This window comes from Hypomesus nipponensis, chromosome 14 (genome assembly GCF_054491055.1).
Source record: "Hypomesus nipponensis isolate SF chromosome 14, ASM5449105v1, whole genome shotgun sequence".
NCBI classification, from domain to species: domain Eukaryota; kingdom Metazoa; phylum Chordata; class Actinopteri; order Osmeriformes; family Osmeridae; genus Hypomesus; species Hypomesus nipponensis.
Window position 1 is genome coordinate 21,760,137 of NC_140374.1, and position 26,432 is coordinate 21,786,568.

At 46.2% G+C, this 26,432-nt stretch overlaps 1 protein-coding gene across 3 annotated transcripts; it reads left to right on the plus strand.

Moving 5' to 3' along the window:
• Window positions 1–1,248: 1,248 nt before the first annotated feature.
• On the plus strand, window positions 1,249–24,520 carry LOC146259190 (carbohydrate sulfotransferase 8-like). Of its 3 annotated transcripts, none has more exons than XM_084673157.1 (4): window positions 1,249–1,537; window positions 7,530–7,747; window positions 22,921–22,961; window positions 23,079–24,520. In XM_084673157.1, the coding sequence occupies exons 2-4, from the start codon at window positions 7,555–7,557 to the stop codon at window positions 24,156–24,158; spliced, it is 1,314 nt and encodes a 437-aa protein (XP_084529283.1). In that variant the 5' UTR covers window positions 1,249–1,537; window positions 7,530–7,554; the 3' UTR covers window positions 24,159–24,520. The 3 variants fall into 3 exon arrangements, with proteins under 3 accessions (XP_084529283.1, XP_084529284.1, XP_084529285.1); XM_084673158.1 differs by having other exon boundaries at window positions 7,530–7,732; XM_084673159.1 differs by lacking the exon at window positions 1,249–1,537 and adding an exon at window positions 17,665–18,855 and having other exon boundaries at window positions 7,662–7,732.
• Window positions 24,521–26,432: the final 1,912 nt, after the last annotated feature.

The following is a 26,432-nucleotide window of genomic DNA, read 5'->3' on the forward strand; positions in this document are numbered from 1 at the left end:
AGGGACATTCCCCCCAAGGTTGTGTTGCACGGTGGGGAATTGATCCGGCAACCTTCTGATTACTAGCCCGACTCCCTCACCGCTCAGCCATCTGACTCTTTTGGATGCTCTGCTTTAATCTAGATAAAGGCTTCTTTGTTCTCCCCTCTCTTCCTATCTAATCCTCTTCTTTCACTGTGAGAGAACAGTGATGTTAATGTAAACTCACGCAAATAATTGGTATGTCTCTGTCATATGTGTTCCCTATGGACAGTGTCATGTAACACGACTTTCTCAGTTTCTAACAAAAATCCTGAAACGGAAGAGATCTATGTGAGGGCGAGCTCTTCCGTTCCCAGATTGTTGTTGGAAACTGAGAAAGTCATGTTTCATGACATTATCCATAGGGAACACATGACTTGCGGATTGAAATGGGCTCTCAAAGTGGAAAAGGTTCGGGAATGGCTAATTTCTGATTAAGTGTATGTCAGAGCCCATACTACTTGAGTGAAAATGTGTAGTCAGCACTTCGACTTTTACCAGATCTTGTTCAAACATGAGTGTCTGTACTTCTACTTGAGTGAAGGATGTCTGTACTTCTGCCATCTCTGCTTAGACAACTGTGTTTCAGTGTTTGAGTTTGTGACTACCACACCAGACCACCAGAGGGCAACCCCGAGCCTATCTGCTGCGCGAGCTCAGGTAAGGTTATGATCGGTCACTTGCTAAATCGAAAAATAGCCTATACCCCTGATATTATTTATTCTTTAAGTCATCCCCATGAAGTATCCACTACATCAGTAGTTATCCACTCTGACTGAAACAAATAACATTCTAAAAGAAACAGTCACTCCATGTAGACCAACCTGTCATCGATCTTAGAACACTATTCTGATCTTATTCCGATCTTGAGTGGCCCTTATTGGTACGGCGGTTTCGTTGCATATTTGGTGCATTTAGTTTGAAGAATATATTGGTAACTTTTCACTCGTGTCACCCATGCGCGCTAGGCTATAGCAGCCTATTTTCATTTAGCCTATTATTATTTATTTGTTTCAATTGTCAAAATGTGCAGTAATCGGTCGACCAACCGAGATATGAACAATAGTCTACCTGTGGTTTGCAGTCGTTTGAAGCTCTAGCTATTATTGTAACAGTTGCTTAGCGGCAACAGCAGTACCAGCGGCATCACTTCCCACGGGACTGCTGGGGACGTCGCGCGTAGAAATAAAAGCAGGGAGTTGCAGCGCGCTCTGCGCTCTAGTCACATTTGGCAAATCGCCTTGGCTACAGCGGTATGCGCTCCCTGTCACCGTCGATCTTTATCTATCGTCTCACACCGATGAAATTGGGCTCTCTATGTTGCTACTACTGTGAACTGACGGATGACTTAATGAAATGTATTATTTTCATTGTCAAATAGTCTAGGCCTACGTTTGAAGAGTTGTCTGTATTCTAATACGTAGAATTCTATAACCGCGAACAAGAGCAGAACATTCACTTCCGACGGGAGAAGGAATCTCTTCAGTTCTCAAGCCAAATGGTGATTTCTTCTGAGGTTAGTAAATTAATATTTGAATACGTTATAAATGTCTTTTCATACAGTGTTGTAACGGTTGATCTTGACTTGATTCAACCAAATAGATGCGGACATTTTGCCAACTTGCCACATCAAAATAGTTTTACAAGGTCGAACAGTAGGCTAGCCTACTCACCAGAGTTTGCTTCTATCGGGGTATTAACTTTGCATCATATGTTATGTATTCTCGTTAACTAGGCCTAATTTAGACAAAAACATTTAGTCCATTTCAATTATCAATAACGGAACATCCCAATCCTGTACTGGGCGTCGTATGAAACTTCGTGATGAGACTGCAGCCAAACATGACAAGGAAGCAAGTAGTACCATGACGACCAGACAACCTAGTACTGTACCATGCGAGTTATTTTGGTTTAAACATGAGTTTGAAACCAATATAAGGTTAAAGCACTTTAAAAACGTTCAACTTTACTTTAATTAGTAAGTAGGGATGAAAACCATCCTGTGGTGCCACCTAATATCAAATGACGTCAGTGTGACATGAAGAGGCTGCTATTAATTTGGTGAAAAGGAAATCCTATATTGGCTCATTAAATATAAACATAAACTGAATATCTGAACAGTAAACAGTTCAAGGATATTACATGTGTATACAGTGTTCTTGATATTTCCTGGATTGCCTGTCGGGCTTTCAGAAGGAAGACATGCATGTCTCCAGTGTTAATCTGTGACTGTTCACAGAGGGATGGAGCCATCATGCTTCAAACAGCTATCATATCCCACCTGTCACACCTGCTGATGGGTAGAGAGAAGGAAGAGGGGGGTTCATCTGTTCCGTCCTCCTCACCTCCTCTGTCAGAGGAGGTGAAGACCCTGCTCTGTGATCACACTGAATTATTTCTCTGCTCAGCTATAAATAGTTGTCCTGTGCACCTCGTAGCCCTGGGCTGAGAATCTGTGCACTGCGCTCCCAAAGCCCGCAAGACACACACACACACACACACAAGATATAAGAAGCTGTAATTTGGTGTGCAGCAATGTAAGATGTGTACTCATTGATGAGTTAACTTCTTTCGTTGCTGCTGCATATCTTCTTTAAGAAATTAACAGAAGAAACGGTTTTGGACGATAATGGGGTCTGGAACGTTGGCGAGTTTGAATGGACGATAATGGGGTCGCTTGCTCAAGAACTCACGCATCTAAGTGTTAAAAACAAGTTAAGTCTTTCATTCTCACTTTCCACATTAAAACTATGAAATGAACTGAACTATGAACGCGTTCAGAATTTAAATGGTGAACTATGAACTTGAACGATTCATATTTACTTGTATGAACTGAACTTTGAACGAGTTCATGAGAGGTATGAACGTGCACAACACTGACGCACACCCACTCTCAGCACACACACTGCCTACACTAAACTTACTAAACTCTGTCAGCTGTCTCAGAAACAACCTGACAGCCTGTCACGATGTCAAGTGATTTGTCACCAGCTGATACGTCTTCCACTATGACTGGTCTACTTCCTCCTTTATTAAATCGGCTGCATGATAGGGAGTAGCTTAGCAGTAGCCTACTGTAGGGTTATCAAAATGCCCATAAAAATGCTCTTAAGCTTAATCACCACAGCCTAGATCTTAATATGGTACAGTATTTCAGTGTTCTCTGCCGCGGTGCTGACTGAATCAGGTATAAAGATTCAATTACCACCGAGACCATCTGACCTTAAACTCAGTCTCCGAGGAAATACAATGCTTCCGAACCCGGCTAATGAGAAAAACCACACTCCCTTACTTTGCATTGGAGACGTCAAATAGGCCACAAAGGGCTGTTATTTCAAGGGTGGGGACCATTAATATGACATCCAAATGATCACCTGACTTTCTGAAACAGGTTTTAGTCTCTTCCTCCTTCCCCCCTGAGGACACCCCTCTTACGGTGACCTTTACTGTCGTTCGGGTTTGTTTACTTTCCCTCTTGGGATGGACAAGCAATTGGAATGTGTGTTTGTGGAGAGATGGGCATGATGGGATTCTTCCACTCTAAGGACGTAGGGCTGGGATCAGCCATGCATCTTTTAGCTCCATGTTTTAGCATCGCGGCTAATGGATACAGCAGGCTTCCTTGGAGAATAGACACATAAAGTTGCAGAGCTTTTTATCGCGGCTCACCTCAGTAACTCTCTCCACTGGTGTTTTAACGAACAGTCATTTGTTGATTTGTGCTAAAAAGCAACAACATAATTAGCAATTGGCATTCCCGTTTGTGCAAAACAAATGTACACAAAGAGGTTATTGTAGGCCTATAGTTTCTTGGGTCCATTACCGTCATGTAAAAATTCCACTGATTACAACCATGTGTTAGGCTTTTTACCATTTAAGGGTTCAGTTACTGAATATTGCTGACAGGCCTGTGTCAAACAGTATTAATAAATCCTCATTATTTCTCATTGGATTATAAAATCCAGTGAATAGCCCATGTTTCACAGTAAGAAATATCCTCACGTTTTTCTGAAGGAGGCACTGAAAGAGGTCCTTGTGGCTGAATAGAAGGAACTATGGCTCCCTTTGAAAGCCTTTTTATTGGATGGAAGCAAAGCAATCAAGACCCTGAATACAAGGAAAATGGGTCGTATTGACGCTGGACTATCTCACAATAGAGAGAAAAGTTTTGGTTGAAACGTTGATCGGTTTCTTCAGAGTTCAAGTGAAGGATCAGGTGAAATATTTCCTTAGTAACGACATTGCAGTGTTATTTAAAGGGAAATGGAAACAGAGTCTCGCGTCTCAAAAGCGACGATGACTGATGCCTTCAGTTTAGGTCGGTTGTTTCGTATCGCAAGGTTTCACCGATTCTCTTGAATGATTACTTTCGGTCAATCTCAGTTCTCGGGTTAGGGTTAACACATGGCTGCATAATCCTGTTATAATACTGCTGGAGAAGATAGATCAATAATGGGAGAGGCACAAGAAAAGCATGCATCTCTATCACAACATCAGAGATATAATCCCTTAATCACGAGGGTTGAGAAGTGTCATACCTCCACCACAGTAAAGGGCACAGCACACACTTCTCTGAGGTCCACACAGGAGATTAAATCCCTGATAATCTCTGATGAAACAAATAATCTTATGTTGGCTTCTGCTGTGCTCTGCATCCTCTGCATGGTTTGGAGCTAAACATGTATTATAAAGGTTAGATGTTGATTTCATTGGCCGAGAAGAGCAGAATCGGCGTGTTGCAAAGAACAAAATATCTGTGCGATTTTATTGTTCTCTTCCAGTATGGCTGGTTTTATGACCAGTCAACAAGGGACCTTCCATCACAACACTCCACCTTCAGCAGATTGTTGGTGTATTTTTAGCTGTTTTAGTACTTTTTGATATGGATGTATAGATGTACCCAACACATAAAGTGGATGTCTGGCAGTCCACATACCATTTAGAGTCACCAGTAGAACCGCTCCGTAATAGAACCAGGGTCTCTCACTAAACTCTATTTGTAGGGGGCTCATCGCATTGTAGTCACAATATTGACACATTTTGGACGCTTCAATATTTTTGTTTCCTATTTCAGTGTGTTTGTTCCACCTCGGGGTGCTATGTGTTGCTGCTGTGCGTAATGGCGGATGACGCCTCCATCACTCTCTCTCTGAGAGAGCTATGATTGTCTGTAGTTTCTCAGGCAGCCTGTCCAGTGGTGTGTGCTGACAGCTATTGATCTCAGTGTGAGTTCTCCATCTGTCATGGTGATCCTGTATCCACGGGAACTCTGAGCAGGATACGGCATTCTTGGCCGATCTGATAAAAGTCGCTTCCACCAGAGTTTAAACTCGATCAAAACGAGCGGGCAGGAAATACACTTTCCACTGCTAACAGTCCTGGTGCTGAGACAGGTTTGGGTTTCCCTGGATGGTTTGATGTCTGTCATCTGATTTGTTATTCAATACCTAAATACAATTATGATTGACCAATAGGAAAAAGGTTTTAGTTTTTAAATCAAATTAGAGAGGTTGCATAGCTGGCACCGTTTTAAATGTGCAAATAAGATTCCTGGTCCTGTAGTTTCCACAGCAGCAACAAAACATTTGTTGTAGGAAGTCAAGGGACTAGTATATGAACTATGAACACGATGAACAATGTGTCTTCGTTGAAAGCAGTGTTAATAATCAAAAGCTGTCGGAGGAGGGAAATGCTTTCACAATCACAACAATTGTTCTTTAGCACCATACGTTCCTTTCTTCAAGTACAAATTATTGGAGTCAGGGTATAATTATCATGTTATATAATCACACCTCTGATTACTGAAAATGGCAAGCCCTTTTGAGATAGAACAAGCCAGATTTGGACAAAAATCCCTTGTAAGGTGAATATTCTTTTGTGCAAGCATTCTAAGTGTAGGCATTTAGTTTGTGTGTTTGTGTATATATGCATATATATTGCATTAAGGGTACATTAACCACCCTAAAACTACACAGCAAAAGTTAGCGTTAAGGTTCCATTAACTACCAACTACGTAGCAACCCTTAACATGAAGGACACAGTAACAGCCATTTAACTACATAACAACGCTTTACATACGTGTTATTTTAACTACCACGTAGCTACATTGATATGCTTACTATAGATATTGCTATGAAGTTACATGGTAGTTAATGTAATTAACCTTAACGTAAACTGTAAACCCACATGCTGAACGCAGATGAACAGCTGTGAGAAATCTAATGTGACCAGTCAGCATTGTAAAAGGTATTGATTTGAGATATCAGATCAGGGTTACACATTGCGGTTCAATGAATCTGCTTTGATAATACAAAATGTCACTGTTGTAATTATATCGGTCCCTATTGAGTAGATCAATATGGATGCCTGCAACTGGCATACAAACTAGACACCTAACAGATTAGAATGGTAATATTCAACCCATCATTTTCAGTACCAAAGGGTAGATTAGAGAGGGGAAAACAATCACCCCTTGAGGAAAGTTGCAGTTGCCTTTCAAGGAAAAGCAATCAACAGCCGACACACCAGAGCAGATGAAGGGCGAGGTTACTGTCGGGCCGCCCAGCATCATCTACCTTCACTCTCATTCCCCAACCAGTAAATGAGCACATGGTTGGAAGTGTGTTTCTGTTTGTCGGCTGATTATGTGTGTTTCTTTATGCAATCGTGTGTGTGCGTGTGTGTGTGTGTGTGTGTGGGTGTGTGTGTGTGTGTGTGTGTGCGTGTGCGTGTGTGTGTGCGTGTGTGTGTGTGCGTGTGTGTGTGTGTGTGTGTGTGTGTGTGCGTGGGTGTGTGTGTGGGTGTGTGTGTGTGTGTGTGTGTGCGTGGCCCTACCTGAACAGCTGATCTGTGTTGCCAGTAACACCTGCTGTGTGTGTTTGACCGTGCGCCAGAGACAGATGCGTCTTCCTGTCTCTGGGGAACAGCAAGCTGCAGCAAACTCTTCAGGGGTTCCTGAGCAATAAACACACGCACACACACACACACACAGACAGAAGCACACACACACACACACACACACAGAAGCACACACACACACACACACAGAAGCACACACACACACACACACACACAGAAGCACACTCACACACACACACACACACACAGAAGCACACACACACACACACACACACACACAGAAGCACACACACACACACAGAAGCACACGTCCACACACAAACACTCTCACACAAAAAAAATTGCTAGATAGTTAACTAGATGTCTATCTTATATATATATATATATATCTTAGATAGATAGATAGATAGATAGATAGATAGATAGACAGACAGACAGACAGACAGACAGACAGACAGACAGACAGACACACACACACACACACACACACACATATACATACATACTGACTTTATACTTACTTCTTTGCATAGCAACAACAGTAAAATAGTCTAATTGTCACTGGTCCATATACCTTTCATCTCCAGCTTGGTCCTAATCTCTCCTACAGTAAACTCACCTAGAGTGTGGTTCCTCTCTCCTGTCCCCAGGTTCCCAGGCCAGGGCCGTGGAGGGATGCCCGCGGTGGAGTGTAGGACTGTGGGAGCCCCGTGTGGCAGCAGGAGGCTTCTCACCATGAAGCTGCCCCGCTCCCTCTACTGCTCCCTGTGGCTCCTGCTGCTGCTGGTGGCCGGCTCCCTGCTGCTCCTCGTGCACCTGCAGGACATGTCTGAGATGCTGCTGCACACCGCAGGTCAGTACACCGCAGGTCAGTACATCACAGGTCAGTACACCGCAGGTTAGTACATCACAGGTCAGTACATCACAGGTCAGTACACCGCAGGTTAGTACATCACAGGTCAGTACATTACAGGTCAGTACATCACAGGTCAGTGCATCACAGGTCAGTACATCACAGGTCAGTACACTGCAGGTCAGTACATCACAGGTCAGTACACCGCTGGTCAGTACATCACAGGTCAGTACATCGCAGAGGAGCTGGTGCAGAGACGTCTGTCGCTTCCCTGTTTGAATTACTGACCACAAAGGTTGACTTCCCGACAGTCTGCAGGAATGAGATGGTCTTGAGACCATCGTGATCATTTTTTCTATGTAGTAGATATAGTATATATAGTAGTATTCTGGGAATCTGATATCCAGTCTCTCTCATCAGCCTCCACAGCAGGTTACCACCCCGAGCGTGGCCAAGACAGTGGCACCTGACACTGGTGCTGTGCCTTCTGAAATCATTCGTCTTGTTTTGCTCAGGAGATTAACAAAGCTAGCAGCAGGGTGTGTGTGAGAGGGTGTGTGTGTATGTGTGTGTGGGGAGGGTGGGGGGGTCATGTTGACCCTGGTACATCCATGCAGAGGGCTCAAGCCCTTCAGTACCTAAAGCCTGTCCACTGTGAAGCGTAGACCGGCTGGGGTCTGTCAGGCCTCTTCACTAGCCTCCTCATCTGTTTGGGCTTCCCACACTTTCCTAACGCTAATTGATTAGCTTCTTATTGATTCCCGTTCTCTGGGAGGTTGGGGCAGAGTGCTGGATGAGGTTACCCAGAGCAACAGTAACTCACGCTGTTCCACATTGTTTTTTCGTTAATTGAACCAATCACATCTCTGTTTCAGATGTGTGAAACTCGATCCCTCTGCTTTGCTTACTCTGCAACCCGCCATTTTAACTGCCACTTAACCCCTCCTAGACTGAGAGGCATGGTCCTAAAAACCTTTTTTGTTTATAACTAGATTTCCATTCAGCATTTTAAGATATATATATATATATATATATATATATATATATATATATCATATATATTCACAGCGTATTTCCATCTGAACCATTGTGAATAGGGTCCCTGTATTATTATTTCCTCTGCCTGCTCAACTTCCTCCAATCGCTAGAATGCCTGTGAGATAGTGCCAGTTTAGTTCCAGGCCTCTTTCAACACTGCTTTAAACTGAGGTGAGTCTGCTAAATAAAAACTCATATTTAATCACAAAAAAGCCTTCCTTTCCTTTCTCCCCCTCGTTTGCACCCTGTGTGCCAGGTTTTACGTCTGAAGTGACCTAATGCCATGTGAGAAATTCAAAACAAAAATACGTCACGACAAGTTAATTTCAAGTGGGAGGTTTAATTCATGTTCTCTGTTGGTGGTCCACTCTGGGGTAGACTACCCGCGGGGGACGAACACCATTACCCAAGCTGCCTCTGTCTCTTCACAATGAGGATGTGTTCGCTCAATAGAAATACCTCAGTTGACATTTTCATTGGCTCTTATTTCGTCTTAATTAATTTTGAGTCCAAGCTGTTAGTTCCCTGTCAAGGTTATTTCTGGGGTGAGGCTGCTAGTGCCTGCCTGCTGTGTGTTTTAAACACATTCTACTGTTCTATACCTGTTGGAGCCTGAATTCAGGGCCTACTCTTTTCTACGCACCAATCGTATCCATGCCGAGTCGACTTGTCTGCTCAGTTAACCTCGAAAGTTAATTTCTGATTCTCTGTCATGAAATATTTGTGGACGTGCTGCAGCATCTGTACTGTTGTGGATGTGTTGCAGCATCAATAATGTTGTGGATGTGCTGCAGCATGTATACTGTTGTGGATGTGTTGCAGCACATAACTGAGTAACTGTGAGACTATTTAGCTAATCCACAATCAATATGTTCAATGTCAGTGACTTGTTATCCTTAACGCTTCGTGGACTAACAGACACATGCCTAACAGTGCTACTTGGACAACACGTTCTCTGTTCCAGTACAGAACCCTTTCTGTCCTGGAGTGTGACATCATCGGTACAAATAGCGGTGGGCAGACAATGGGCTTCACAGTGCATTATGGCATGGCTCCTACACGGCAAGCAGATGTTGCTTTCTCTCTGGGCACACAACAGACAGTCCCCATGTTTGGGGGAGACCAAGGGAAGTTGAGTTACAGTAATGAACCAACTCCAATGGTTATGCTGTTGTGTGTGTGTGTGTGTGACAATTTGCATGACTAACGAAACACAAATTATGAATGATCCCCAATTCGAGATGCAAGGGTGTTTTGCAGGCACACATTACAGTTGCAGAATGAATGAGGATGACGAATGATGATAAATCTGTCATGTTCAATCACACCATGTGTTAGCTATTGGTGCACACGCTTGTATTATATATGTCGATAATTCAGTCTTTTTCCACAGCAAATAAAGAGACCCCTGGGGAGACTATTTAAACAGGCTTTTAAAAATATATTCCATCTCACTAACACTTCCATCTTGCTTCACGGCCTAACTCCTGCTGACAGAAGCCTTACTGTACTCCCATTCTTACCATATGGGCATTGAGTCAGCACTAACACAAGGTCATCACCTTGGGAGGAAGTGGTCTTCATGAGACTGCACTGAGCTCCTGGGCTCTCGCTGAGAATCGAGGAGTAGCGTTTGATTAGAATGAACTGGAGTTTCCTTCATCTATACAAGGTTATGGGTTCATGTTGGTTTGATGCCTTTGAAAGATGTGCCCTTCGCTCACACAAAGGAAATCGAGTGTTGTGTCTCTCCTCACTACATATTGAAATTAGTGTGTAGTAATTAAACCACATCTGAACCATGCAGTAATCTTCAGAGGAGGGAGCTGATCTTCTTAGACTGGGGTCAAAGTTCAGGAGCGCAACAGAGACGTGGAACCTTCCTCCTCCTAGAAAGATAAGAAGGGGTCACAAGGTCATCCAGAGCAATGAACTTCATTGACATTTTATTCATTATGCAGACTCTTTTATCCGAGTGGTAGATGAGCAGTCTCTCAGGTCCATTAGCATGGACTGGGAACAACCTCACGCCCGCAGACACAGAATGGAACATTGTGATGTCAGCGGGGAAACATTCTGAGGATTCAGACTTCTCTCCTCATCTCCTCACGCCCTCTCCCATTCTCAAGCAGAGGGGGGGGGGGGGGGGGGGGAAGGAGGGGAGGGGAGGGGGGGGGGAGGGGAAACACAGACAACTGGCTGCCTAGTTCCACTTCCTGCGTTACACCAAGCGCAAGCTAATTGGCCAGACATCACCTGTCACTGTGCTGGATGGTTGTTTTGCAGTAGGCATCGTGGCCTTTACATGTCTATTTCCTGTGTTTTGGACTGTATGAATCTAAATCAGTTGGCGTGTTGAGCTGAGGCGTTAGTTGCATCCCCTGCACGGTGAACAAAGCAACCTCATGATTTGACAAATTCGGGTGAAAAAAGAGTGTTGAAGATCAGAACAGAAGAAAGGACACTTGTCTAATAAACTGCTACACTGAATGTACTCACAGTCCAGCCAGAGAGGGAAGGGTTTTGCTCAAGCTCAGATGCAGAGATCTCATTAATATTCCTCGCTCACATACAGGGTAAGTGCAGCTCAGCCCAAGACAGAGAGACTATAGAGAGATGGGAGAGAGGGTGACCCACAGGAGAGTGTCTCTACCTGTCTCTATAGGAGCCTCTATCTGTCTCTATAGGAGCCTCTGTCTGTCTCTATAGGAGCCTCTGTCTGTCTCTATAGGAGCCTCTGTCTGTCTCTATAGGAGCCTCTGTCTGTCTCTATAGGAGCCTCTGTCTGTCTCTATAGGAGCCTCTGTCTGTCTCTATAGGAGCCTCTGTCTGTCTCTATAGGATCCTCTGTCTGTCTCTATAGGAGCCTCTGTCTGTCTCTATAGGAGCCTCTGTCTGTCTCTATAGGAGGCTCTGTCTGTCTCTATAGGACCCTCTGTCTGTCTCTATAGGACCCTCTGTCTGTCTCTATAGGAGCCTCTGTCTGTCTCTATAGGAGCCTCTGTCTGTCTCTATAGGACCCTCTGTCTCTGGATTTCAGTGGTGTTTTGAATTTGCATCACCACCCGAGAGCATCTATTCTCCCATTCCTATTCCTAACCCTATTTTCTAGTAATAAATTGTCCTCCCTCTAATAATCCTTGACTGTTGTGTTAATGACTATGACAGGATGTGTTCATATACGATTATAGAATGTGTCATGATAGTGATTCACAGTGTAAACCAATGATTTATGCATTTCCTGGCGCTGGGAGTGCTTTGTGGCTCTGGCTTTGTTGAAATGGATTCCCACCCTGTTGTGGTTTGGCAAGCTCGCACCCAAGAGATAGATAATGAATCTGACTGGATTTAGTGACTATGAGGCTGGGGATGGCTGCACTGCTGCTGTTGTTATGTGTTATTGAATGCATGAGGAGTTTCATCTCAAATAAGTTTGCCTGGCACTCAAAGTACTAATTGCAACGAGAAGCTGAATAGTTGAAAAGCACAGTAATATCAAAGTATATAACAAACAGTTATAACTACTGCAGAGTCAGCTGCAGCCATCGACAGAGAACATGTTGTTCCTAATCACTTAAATACTGTGATTGTCTTCATGCACGCTTGTCACAGCACGTTCAAGCCTTCAAATGTTTTGATATTACTGTAAGATACCCCCCCTGGGGGGAGAACAACACAGTCTCCAAGGAGAGATCTGCAGCAGGCAAGGAGAGGAAGTAGGAAAAACAGACAAAATACAATGACACTGTAATGATATACCAGACGGGGTTGGATCCAAGCTCAGATCACAGATTTATTAGAATGGTCAGACAGGCAAGGTTCGGTACACGGCAGACCGGGCAATACAGGAGATCCAAAAACTTTGAACAAAACTAAGGTCAGCAACAGTAGACGTTTACTCAACAAGGCTCGGACTGAACTGCAAAACTAGATCAAGACTTCGCACCGGACAAACCACCAACAGACACTTAAATACTAAAACTAAACAAGACACAGGTGTAGCCGATTGTCCTAATACTCTGGGGATGCTGAGCGTGGCAGCCAATTAGCTGCAGAAGGCTCTGGCGTTACAGACACAAAATACCAAAACATTTAACTTAAATGTTGAGAACATTTCTACACAATCGTGCAAAAGTATTCGTTAGTAATTACATTTTTAAAGCAGATTAAAACTCTGTAAATCAGTCTTACCTGCTCTAAATATTTTTACGGTAAAACATACACTACACTTAAGTCATAGGACCTTCCCACTAATTTCCAACACTCTTATAGAAGGGACAACGTACGGTATTATGCTGGAAGTGATCTCAGATTACTTGAATGAGGAATTAGATGAATTTTATTCTACATACCTCTCCCCTTAGTATTAGTTAGTATTAGTTAATTAGACTGCACCTTTTGTATAGTATAGTTAGACTTGTTTAAACACCACTTAATCTAAGATTTACTCCTATTTGTTGAATGTATGCGCCCTCTTGCCATATACATTCCTTGTCTCTGCAAACTTTGATGGAAATTAAAACCCTTTCTGATTCTTATTCTGATGAACATATGGCAAACCTGCATAAACAATGCAGCTAGTTCTGCAGAACTTTTACGGCTTCATTTTAAGTGTCGTTGGTGTAAAAGATGAGATGAGCCACCATATGGAGAGAGGAGCTGCAGTCTTTATGTCTGGAATAAGAATGAGTTGTTTTCTGCTGCTCCTTAAAGACACACGGTACACCTGGAACACACCTGAAACAGAGTACTGGAGTCAGCATGGGGCCATCCACAGACTCTGTCACAGAGTACTGGAGTCAGCATGGGGCCATCCACAGACTCTGTCACAGAGTACTGGAGTCAGCATGGGGCCATCCACAGACTCTGTCACAGAGTACTGGAGTCAGCATGGGGCCATCCACAGACTCTGTCACAGAGTACTGGAGTCAGCATGGGGCCATCCACAGACTCTGTCACAGAGTACTGGAGTCAGCATGGGGCCATCCACAGACTCTGTCACAGAGTACTGGAGTCAGCATGGGGCCATCCACAGACTCTGTCACAGAGTACTGGAGTCAGCATGGGGCCATCCACAGACTCTGTCACAGAGTACTGGAGTCAGCATGGGGCCATCCACAGACTCTGTTCATCTCCTTGGTTTGGACGACAGCATCTGCTAAATGAATGTCTATTCATAAGCTTGAACTTTGAACCTTTGGTGATTGGTTGAGGCTAACGTAAACATTTGCTTTCTAGTGATTCACTTGCATTGGTGATTCTGCCAAATACCCCATCTTAATGCTGTCCCTGGTGTTTTGCTTGTCACAATAATGTATTCTAGTTATTACTCTGCATGTTCAGCATCACTCATCTCACACTATTTAGACTGTCAGATTCCTAAAGTCCCAGAACATCACACAGAGATTCATGGGCTTGGATGCATTAGTGTCCGTTGAACCACGAAACATTATCTCATGCTGACAGCCTATCAAGCTAAAAGACTTCCTACCGCCTTAATTGCCTCTTTCACCTCTCTGACACTAGATAGAAAATGTAATGTATTTATTGTGGTTTTTATGAGTGAATAGGTCAGAAAGTCTGTTTTTTTGATGGACCTACGGGATCCCTAATTTAGCCATCACAGAACCATTAGAGACATGTAGTGATTTTAAATCACAATCCATGGGTTCAGAATCCCCTGGCTTAGAAGATAATTTTAAGTGTCTTCTTTATCATATCTGGGCAGACATTCATAAACATGTTGTTTTTGGTTGCAAGACTGACAATGTTTCCATGAGGTGATGATATATTGTAGTATATTCATACTACAATATATTCACATTATATTCCATGCTACAGAAATACCCCATAACACAGTATATTCCATGCCTCAGTAAACTCCATACAAAAGTTTATTCCAAACTACATACCCAATACTGCAGTATGTTCTTCTGGTGATAAGAGGACACACTACAGTATTCCAATCTACAATATATTATTATTGTATATTCTTTGAGTGATGATTACAATGATTATTGCAAGTTACAATGAACACAGGGTCACATTGTGTCGGTGTTATGTTAATAGCTTCATGCAACATGTACAGAAATAGAATCTGTTTTGCAACAACAACAATCCTGTAGCAACAACCCAAACCGTCAAGTAAATGTGACCCATGCCACATCGTCATCAAGTCCCTCAGCCTCCCTCCTCTCAGCCTCCCTCCTCTCAGCCTCCCTCCTCTCAGCCTCCCTCCTCTCAGCCTCCCTCCCCTCAGCCTCCCTCCCCTCAGCCTCCCTCCCCTCAGCCTCCCTCCCACAGCCTCCCTCCTCGCAGCCTCCCTCTTCTCAGCCTCCCTCCTCTCTCAGCCTCCCTCCTCTCAGCCTCCCTCCTCTCTCAGCCTCCCTCCTCTCAGCCTCCCTCCTCGCAGCCTCCCTCCTCTCAGCCTCCCTCAGCCTCCCTCAGCCTCCCTCAGCCTCCCTCAGCCTCCCTCCTCTCAGCCTCCCTCCCACAGCCTCCCTCCTCGCAGCCTCCCTCCTCTCAGCCTCCCTCAGCCTCCCTCCCACAGCCTCCCTCCTCGCAGCCTCCCTCTTCTCAGCCTCCCTCCTCTCTCAGCCTCCCTCTTCTCAGCCTCCCTCCTCGCAGCCTCCCTCCTCTCAGCCTCCCTCAGCCTCCCTCCCACAGCCTCCCTCCTCTCAGCCTCCCTCCTCTCAGCCTCCCTCCCACAGCACCTGCCCAGTCTCTGGGAGCCTGGGGGGGTTGCAGAGTGACCAAACACTGAGCCTCGGCATTAGGACCGCCCACAGAGGAAGCGACTAACATGGATCACCTCCTAACAAGGGCTCATGTCCAGATGTGGCTGGATCAGATGTAGGTGTCCTGTCCCCTCACTCAGAGATCACTGTACCTCTGTGTCCGTCTCAAACCTTTAGAAGGCTGAGCTGGCGGGATGGCGTCATGTGTTTTATCAGTAATCATGCGCTGGTTTACCTAAACAGATGGATCCCTCCCTGCTGTTTTATTTATCAGCTTGTTTTTGTGCTCCCAGATCCCAGCATCGTATCATCTCGCTTGTTGTTGCCTTGAATAGACTCAACCACAGCCCTATGAATAACACAACCAGATGAATTATACAGGAAGGAGAACAGGGATTGTGTTTTTGTGTTCGAGTGTGTGTGCATGTGCATGTGAGTTTTGTGTGCGTGTCTGCTTGTGTGGATTGTGTGTATGTGAGTTGTTTGGGTGCGTCTGCTTGTGTGTGTGTGTATGTGTATGTGAGTTGTGTGTGCGTGTCTGCTTGTGTGTGTCTGCGTGTGTGTTTGTGTGTGTGTATTTGTATAGGTGTGTGTATATGTGAACACTTACAAGAACAGCATAGACACTGAAAGCACGTACACCTGCAAGTTCCAAACCTGGTAACATTGACACCATTCAGTCAGAGCAGAGCTTCTATCAAATCCGGAGCTCAGACACCAGGCTGACTACTTCTGAACAGAAAGTTCCAGAAGGAGCCCCATCAGTGAACAATGAGGGAAGGAAAAACAGAGAGGGGAGTGAGAGCAGGGGGAAGTTATGAGGGCTGAGCGCCAGAGACTGAAGTGCATTCTGGGAAGGCTTGGCAAAGACAGCTCTCTGCCAAGAAGACACTGAGACCTGTCATGGAGGCAGAGTGATGAAGCACACAGCATCAACAAGGTGTCACGACACACAGACACCTTGAACTGAAGGCTCTGCCAGGACAGTCTAGACAGGGCGGGGGGTTGGAGGAAGACAGAAGGTGGGAGGACGCCATGGCGTCTGCAGCTGCGGATGATTCTCATTCACAACCACAGAAGGACGACCTGCCCAAGGTCAGTAGACTAGTTAGATGTGCAACGCAACAGGATAAAAGGTCACTGTGGGTTTATGAATATTAGCATCTCATCTGCATACTGCGAGAGTTATTAGAGCTGCTACTGAGGAAGTACTGGATCCATTCAAGAGTCTTGTTTATGCTTCACTTGGGACTAGCAGAAGAACAATGGATTTCAGGAACTATTTTTCCTTTGGATCCACTTAAAACTTCTTACATGAAAACTGATGAATCAATGAGCATGACTGTGGACATGCATGTTACTGATAAATGAAGTTACATCTCGTTTCTAAGTGCTACCAGCATCAGAGCTTACAACTTGGCAGGCCAGCCGGGATGGTTTTCAGCCTATCATGCCCCTGGTTGATCTGGTAATGGGCAAGTCTCTGGGGTACTGGGAAAATGCGGTCAGTGAAAGCCAGCTGTTATCTCCTCACCTCTCCACCTCCTCCCTGACTCTCTCTCCCACCTCCTCCCTGGACTCCCCCTTTCAACCTCGCGGAAGGTTATCTTTTATTGATGGAACCGTTATGAATATTTCAAAACGTTTCAGTGTGACTTGAAAGGCTTCCACCACTCGCTGGTGAGCGAGCAAACCTGTCACAATGTTTCCCGCTCAGTGCAGAGTTAACGAGTTGACTCAGAGAGATGGAATAGAGGGTCTGGGGAACATAAGCTCAGAGACAACTTTGTAACGATAGCAGAAGGAAAGGCCCGGCATGTCAACAAACACAGCACAGGCATTATAGTGCGTGGTACACACGTGCACACGTACAGGCATGCACATACATGTGACTGTAGGATACCTGTTCTGGGTCATGTTAAACACTGACACCCCGCTAACACTGGAGACACACTATCTGTTTGTGACAGGAAGTTCCTCTGCCAGAAGAGCAGACGTCTCGAAAGGAAAATCTGAAATCCATCTTGTCCCCATTGGTGTGATACTTACTGCTTGTTTGCAAGCGTAACAATAACCCTGATTACCATCTGGTTTGGGAATTGTAGCAAATGTATTTCTGTATGGTGCAACATAACTTTGGATCCTTTTTATTGGTAGTTGCTGACGCTAAGAAAATTGCAGCAATGAGACCAACTTCAGCAGATCAACACCCGAAGGACTGAGACATTAAAGGAGTCTGTGTGTTTGTGTCTAAACTGAGGAAGTAGGCTTTCATGCTCCCTATATTAACAGGATCTGACACGTGTATGTATGATTTACGAGCAGGAATTTTATGGATTTCTTACTCACGTTAAACGCAGAAAGATTCATCCCTATTAAGCAACTCTCTGAATCTTTCACACTGTTCTGTCATGTTCACTTACCTGACTTGCAGCTGCTGTACATGTTTCTCATGTGGCGCCTCTAACATCCAAACTATTTTTCTCTTATGAGTTCCTGTCATAGTGACGATCGTGTCAGTAGTTTCAACCAGTGTTGGTTACTGGAATTCCATGGAATCCAGTATGACATGAGAGGTCTCTACAGTGGTCCAGTATGACATGAGAGGTCTCTACAGTGGTCCAGTATCACATAAGTTACCGTATGGCATGTTGTCATCCTAACAATATGCAGAGAATACATATATTTATATGAATGCGCAATAACTTTTAGAATTTCTGTCTCTCTTGTTTGTGTGATGGAGGTTAGAAGTATTGAAGAATTGTTCCTCTTGAGGCATATGTCCGTGTCAAAGTTACTTTGTTGATCCATTTAAAAATGAATTGGCATTTTGATAGGTCACTGCTTTTCACCAAGAATACTGCATTTGTGATTATTCATTTGACTGCACTAGACATTACAATCGCTTCAGTTCTGATAGGATTTACTGAGATACCTGAATGTCAATCCTGTTTATCCGTGTAAATAGAAGTGCCTGTGTTCCTGCGTTCAATATTGTTTATAGACACACTACTATTTATCTGTAAAACAATTTTACCTACGGGTACGAAATGAATCTACCTTGACCTTGACCTATGGCAACCCATGAGCTCGGAAGCAGCAAGAGTCCGGTAACAGAGCCGACGGCACTCCAGACCAGCCCTGGAACAGATGACCCAGACCAGCCCTGGAACAGATGACCCAGACCAGCCCTGGAACAGGTTATCCAGGCCGGGTTTGACCTCTCCCCGCTCCACAGTCAGCTAGCGAGGAGCACAGCTGCCCCTCGTCAGTTGCTCAGGGAGCGGCAGATAAAGGCTGACCAGCGTCAGACTTGAGGAGTTTGAGTACAAAGCTGGTGCCGAATGGGTGAGAGCTGGAATCCAGCAAATTACAGCTGTCCGTTTGCACTGTTCTTTGTCGCCTGAACTGAGCCCTACACAGGACCCCTGTGAACTGAGCCCTACACAGGACCCCTGTGAGCTGAGCCCTACACAGGACCCCTGTGAACTGAGCCCTACACAGGACCCCTGTGAACTGAGCCCTACACAGGACCCCTGTGAACTGAGCCCTACACAGGACCCCTGTGAACTGAGCCCTACACAGGACCCCTGTGAGCTGAGCCCTACACAGGACCCCTGTGAGCTGAGCCCTACACAGGACCCCTGTGAGCTGAGGAATTCCCTCATTCAAGGAGGAACTGAAGTTGGGCTCTTTTGAAACTGAATCTCATGAATAGATTTTTGTTAATAAAAGGCTTTTTGTGCTGACCATGTCCCTGGTTGTGGATAGATTCTAGTTATGTGAGGTCACACCTCACTCTGACCTCCTTGGTTTCCACAACATAAGAGAGAGACAGAGAGAGAGAGAGAGAGAGAGAGAGAGAGACAGAGAGAGAGAGAGAGAGAGAGAGAGAGAGAGAGAGAGACAGAGAGAGAGAGACAGAGACAGAGAGAGACAGAGAGACAGACAGACAGACAGACGGAGAGGGAGAGAGAGACAGAGAGAGAGAGAGACAGAGAGAGAGACAGAGACAGAGAGAGAGACAGAGACAGACAGACAGACAGACGGAGAGAGAGAGAGACAGAGAGAGAGAGACAGAGAGAGACAGAGACAGAGAGAGAGACAGAGAGAGAGAGAGAGACAGAGACTCAGTACTCCTGTGCTATCATTAGCCTGTAGCATTCCCAGGCTCCTGGCCTCAGCTGTGGTTGGTTGGAACAGGTGCAAAGCTCTAAGTTGGCGGTGTGGAAAGAGATCAGGCTCCTGGCGTGGGGAACGCCTTCAGCAGGGTCACATGTCAGGAAGCACACCTGTGTCTCTGCACAATCTTGCTTTGTTTGTTTGTTTGTTTGTTTGTTTGTTTGTGCACCTCAGCTGTTTAGTTATCCAGTTTCCAGTTTGTCAGAGAAATGATGAGTCAGGATGGAGGTGCTTGTAAAGTGTGGATGAGACAGATTAACCCCAACAGATTCAGGTCTAAATCTGCCGTTTGGCTGCTAAATAATTGTTCCTTCAGCACAGCAGGGCCCTCTCTCCTTCCTCTCTCTCCTCCCTCTCCCCTCCCTTTCCCCTCTCTCTTTTGTCTCTCCTTCCTCTCCCCTCACTTTCCCCTCTCTCCTTCCTCTCCCCTCTCTCCCCTCTCTCCTTCCTCACTCTCCTCCCTCTCCCTCTCTCCTTCCTCACTCCCCTCCCTCTCCCCTCTCTCCTTCCTCACTCTCCTCCCTCTCCCCTCTCTCCTTCCTCACTCCCCTCCCCTCCCTCTCCCCTCTCTCCTTCCTCACTCTCCTCCCCCTCCCCTCCCTCTCCCCTGTCTCCTTCCTCACTCTCCCCTCTCTCCCCTCACTCCTTCCTCGCTCTCCTCCCCCTCCCCTCCCTCTCCCCTGTCTCCTTCCTCACTCTCCCTCTCTCCCCTCTCTCCTTCCTCACTCTCCTCCCCCTCCCCTCCCTCTCCCCTCTCTCCTTCCTCACTCTCCTCCCCCTCCCCTCCCTCTCCCCTCTCTCCTTCCTCACTCTCCTCCCTCTCCCCTCTCTCCTTCCTCACTCCCCTCCCTCTCCCCTCTCTCCTTCGTGTCTCCTTTCTCTTCTCCAGATCTACTCGGTCCTCCTGTCCAAGTCGCCCCCGTCAGGAGCAGCGTGCTCTGGCATGTGATCGATGGGCAGAGGCTCCGTGTGGATCACTGTGATGGCATCCACACGGGCCTCCTGTCGGCCCTGCTGACACATGCTGTCACTCTACACACCCCCCCTTCCCCTAACCCCCCTACCTCCCCCAACTCCCTCCTCTGTTCCACCTGGAGAAGGGAGGGGAAGGAAGCGCGGTGGTGGGGGGAGGGGGTCTCTAGGTGTGCGCATACCTCTAATTTTGGAGCATAATGTTTTTGCTCTTAATGTGTTCCGTAGAGACAGGACAAGTAAGTTGGCAGGTGTAGGCTGGAGCTTGTGAATGATTCTTGGCACCGAGGAAGAAAGGGAGGGGGAATGGGGGGGGGGAGGATTCTGGAAGGCAGCAGGTGTCATGGTTACGTCTCTCTGAAATAGAAACAGAAACAATCAAAGACAGTGGTCATTGAACTGTACTGTAACAGTCACACACGCTCAGCTCCTGTCTCTACACTGCTGGCGTCCGCCTCGCTTTCACACCTCGATTTAGCCGTCCCAGAATAGTTCCTCTAACATCCATCCTCATACGCAGTCTCTCTATTTCCAGCCTCCCTTTTCCTGAAACGTGTCAAGCTCAGTCGCCCACGCAACGTTGCCATCGACGATGAGCTGAAATAATGGGCGGCGACGTAGTGGTTTGTCGCGTCTTTCCTGTGACATCACAGCTCGAGTTTTCTAACCTTGTGGTGGTCTGCTGTGAGGCCATCTGGATGCTACAGCACACTAACACATGAAGCAGGAGCTCTGCTGAAGCCTGTGCGTGTACTTGTGTGTACTTGTGTGTGTGGGTGTGTGTGGGTGTGTGTGGGTGGGTGTGTGTGTGTGGGTGAGAGAGTTGTGTAGTATCCGGCGGCTCCTGTTGAGCATTGTCAACAATGGCGTGCACCTCAGCCTTGGTTCTCATTTTCTGAACACAGAGCAGAGCAGCAGTGACGCACAGCAAAGACACACAGCAAAGAAAGAGAGAGAGAGAGAGAGAGAGAGAGAGAGAGAGAGAGCGAGCAAAGAGAGAGCGACAGAGAGCAAAGAGAGAGAGAGAGAGAGAGAGAGAGAGAGAGAGAGAGAGAGAGCGAGCAAAGAGAGAGCGACAGAGAGCAAAGAGAGAGAGAGAGAGAGAGAGAGAGAGAGAGAGAGAGCAGATAGAAAGTAGAGAGAGAGAGAGAGAGAGAGAGAGAGAGAGAGAGAGAGAGCAGAAATGCATCAGATACAGAGCAAAGACACTGCAGTAAATATGGGGTCAGGGTTGTAAATGACCTCCAGTCTCTCAGCCATCCAGGCAGCAGGAACAGTCTAGCCTCTCTGCTGAGTGTGTGAAGGCTTGGATGTCCATCAACAGGCCACACAATCCAGGAGAGAAGCTCAGTGACTGGGTGTCTGGGGCAGCAATACAACCTCACATCATTTTGTCAATATTTGATGTTTGGAGTGTTTGTTTGCAAAGTAATAAGATATTCAAAACACTCAAGATGGACTACCATTAGCAGCAATGCCAAATAAATGATGGCATACATAGTATTAGTATTATGCTGTTCTTGTGTCAGTGCTTTGCACCTCCTTGTGTTGTCCTGGGCCAGAACCTGGCCAGATGACGCTGACTGCATTAGGCAGAGTCAGCGCTTATGGATATTTGACGCTGTAATGATTTCTGTTCCTGTTCTGCTTGTCATTTGTTTTTCCACACATGGAAATGTTTTTCGTAACCGGGACAAAATTACAATGAGCAGTTTAAAAAATGTGGAGTTGGTTGCTAAGCTAAAGGTTCATCAAGGTTTTCTGTTTGCCTCATTGGATTTAAGTTTTGGTTAAAAGAACAAAACTTCAAATGTAAATGTTCTGTGCTCGAGTCATGTTTTACCAATGACCAGCCCAGGAGGGTGTAGGAATCCTTCCACATCTGTCATCTTGGTGACTCAATCTCTTTAAACTCGCAAACACATACCCTCTCTTTCTTTCTCGTTCTCGTCTTTTTCACACACACCTGCTCTTTTGATCAAAACCTCATCTCCAGTCATCTCCCGGCAGCACCGTCTATAACAAGATTTTCATCTCAGCTGTGTCCGCACATCTTTAATCAGGACAGGAGAATATTAACTGAGTTATGCGTACGACAGCTTCAAACTTTCTCTCTGTGCAAGCAAATGTCAACGGTTACAGTCACCGAGCAAAGGCACATCATATGTTCTGTGTTCAGAAAGCTGTTCTTGATTCATGTGAGAGAGTTTTTCTCTCATCCTGTTCAATTATTTTCTTCCTTTCTCTTGCTGTCTCCAGGTGCAAAGTTTGTGGGGGCTCCGAGATGGCCAGTTCAGAAGGTAAGCTTCTTTGCAAGCTGTAGCCTAATAAAAACAATGAAATGGCACCATCTTGTGGAATTTGGATGAATCACGCTTTTGTACCCGTTCATGTGTTGGACTTGCTCTGCCCCCCAGGACCAGGATGTGGATCGAGCAGGGATGGAGAGTTCTGACCCTGGCTTGGGTGGCATCAGAGATGGACCAGAGGTGGAGACCAGACCCTCCATACCTCCCCTCCCCAGACAACCCACTGCCTCCCAGCTGCTACCTGGCCCATCCGTCTTAAACTCTGAAGACAAAAACACAAAACTACCCATCACCAGACGCCACAGGAAGCTGCTGCTAAAGAGCGGCGCCCCTTCAGGGGAGGAGGATCAACAGCAGCAGGTTCTGGCTCGGAGCCAGGAGAGCCGGCGACAGGTCCTGCGGAAGGTGTGTGCTCAGTACCACCCCAGGGTGACCCAGGCGTCTGGCCGGCAGGTGGCGCGGGTGTTTGTGGAGGACAAGTCCGGCCTGCTGTACTGTGAGGTTCCGAAGGCCGGCTGTTCCAACTGGAAGCGTGTTCTGATGGTGCTGGACGGCAGCGCCACCTCCACCCACGGCATCGCCCACGACGACGTCCACTACGCCAACCGTCTGCGCCGGCTGGACGCGTACGACGCTGCGGGCATCGCCCAGAGGCTCCGCCTCTACACCAAGGTGCTGTTTGTCCGCGAGCCGTTTGAACGCCTGGTGTCGGCGTTCAGGGACAAGTTCGAGAGCCCCAACTCCTACTACCACCCGGTGTTTGGCCGGCCAATCATCTCCCGTTACCGTGCCAACGCGTCCCGCACCGCCCTGAGGACAGGCGCCGGGGTGACCTTCCGGGAGTTCGTCCAGTACCTGCTGGATGTGCGGAGGCCGGTGGGCATGGACATCCACTGGGAGCCCGTCAGCCAACTGTGCAGCCCCTGCCTGCTCAAGTACGACTTCATCGGGAAGTTCGAGAGCCTTCAGGATGAGGCCAACTTCTTGTTGCGTAGTGTCGGAGCACCCAGCAACCTCACCTTCCCCCCTTTCAAAGACAGGAACCCTGATGCGGAGAGAACCTCCGCCAGAATTACCCAGCGCTACTTTGCACAGTTGAACTCGACCGAGAGGCAGAGGGCCTATGACTTCTATTACATGGACTATCTGATGTTCAACTACCCGAAACCCTTCATAGATCTGTACTGAAGACTTGGGTTGCCAGGTTTGAGATTGTTGACATGGAGACATTATCCTGTGGGCCTTGAATAAGCACTACAGACACATTCAATGTTTTAAATGTTCTTAATTGTGATATTACTGTCAGGGTTGTGACCCTTTGTTGGCCACCAGAGGCCCTCACTGTGTTCTTGGTTTTGGTTCTGTTAATCGGTTCTCATTATGACATATTGTTTTCACCTGTGCCTTGTTTGTTCTGTGCTTTTCAAGTGGTTTGGATTTTTTGTTCTGTGCTTAGTTTTTCTCTGACCTGCCACAGAGTGAGAGTCATGCCTTTTTGACAATCTACTTTTGTATGTTATTTTCTGCTTCCAATAAAAGATGGAAAGACACATCTTTTGGAGTCTGCTTTTGGGTCCATGCTTGCATTCCTGACATATTAGACTGTGATATATGCTTGTTTTATTTGACTGTTTTCAGCACAGATCTTATAACCTTTTAGTTTACTGCTTTTTAAAATGTTATTATTCATAGGAAATGCACAAACGAGTTTACTTGGTCGATGCACTTGTATACTACCGTAGGTTGCTGAAGTGGTATTGATTGGCAGGCATTGATTGGCGCACTCTATAATGGTCTCACATGAACGTGACAGAAAACCTCTATTAGCAGTCTGAGCATAGAGCACTGTGTCCTTTTGAAACACCACGACTTCTGTGAAGTCAATTATAATGAGGTAAATTAGTTGTTAAGAAGCCTGTCAAGCCTTGCTTTCCCACATGTTCTGAATGCCCTGAATGTACCCACCCTCAGCCTCTGCTCTGAGCCCTCAGCCTCTGCTCTGAGCCCCCACCCTCAGCCTCTGCTCTGAGCCCCCACCCTCAGCCTCCCCACCCTCAGCCTCAGCCTCCCCACCTTCAGCCTCTGCTCTGAGCCCTCAGCCTCTGCTCTGAGCCCCCACCCTCAGCCTCACCCACCCTCAGCCTCCCCACCCTCAGCCTCCCCACCCTCAGGGGTGCAGGGGGAGGGAGGGGGTGCAGGGGGAGGGGGGGGGTCCAGGGGGAGGGGGGGGGGGGTCCAGGGGGAGGGGGTCCTTTGTCTGTTATCAGGCCTTGCCCCCCAAGGCACGTGTCAGGAGGGGGGTAGAGGTGGGGTGCTGAGGGTGTGGGGGGCGAGGGAGTGGGGGGCGAGGGAGTGGGGGGCGAGGGAGTGGGGGGCGAGGGTGTGGGGGGCAAGGGAGTGCTCAGACAATATGACATGATGTCCTTCCAATAACATGAAATGTAATATTGTGATGATTATACAGTATTGTGAGAACTGTTAGTTAGTACCATGTATCCCTTTCTTTGATGCTTTTTCAATAACCTGTCAACTATGCACATGCAAAACTACCACATCGTCAGATAATTAATGTAGTAAGTAAATAACATTTCGAGTGTAGTTTAAAAGCATTTTATCATCAAATTCGCAGGGATTTCAAAAGGGATTTTTCGTGTTTTGGTCCTAAGCTTTAATCACAGTTGAACCATCACAACTGTTGGTTAGACCATTACAGAGACAGTTCACAATGATTAAAAACCAACAGATTCAGACATCTTTAACCACTAAGCTGCGTTTTCTCTCACATCATGCACTCCGCAGGAAATTCATAAATTAAGGAAATTAACTGTCATCGCCTGCGGTGACTTTACAAGCTATTTAAATCTTTAAATTCATAACATATTTTCCATACTTTATCTAATTGAACTAACTGCAGGGTTTCTTTAATTAGAAAAAAAAAATCAAGGCCTTCAGTTGATTCGCAGCAGAGGAAGACACGTGCTCTGACTGAGCCCGCGGCAAAACCAAATGGAAGAGGAGAATTACATACTGGAGTCCGAGTTCCGGTGTTAACAGACGTTATGCGTATCGCTCGATATCCTTGCTTGGCTTAACTAATACAAGGAGACATTTAGCCTATGTTAAATGGAAACAGAACACATCAACGATGCAATATGTCTTATCCAGAGCTCATAACATTGAAGCAACATACACTATCTTGCGTCAACAGATAAATACAAAAGGAAGCTGAAACCCCAGTTGTAATGTGCTCCCACATAGACACTTGCTGAACAACACTGGAATCCATCGGCGCATTGACGTGCGCACATAGTTATACCGCAAAGGAGTGTCATAAAATTCAAACATATATAGGACATGAATGAAAAATATAATGTATCCGCCTGCACACCCCTGCAGCACACATCTCCATCTACCAGTGCGCAGTAATTGAAATGGCGCATTTGACCTAAGGCATTTTCAAGG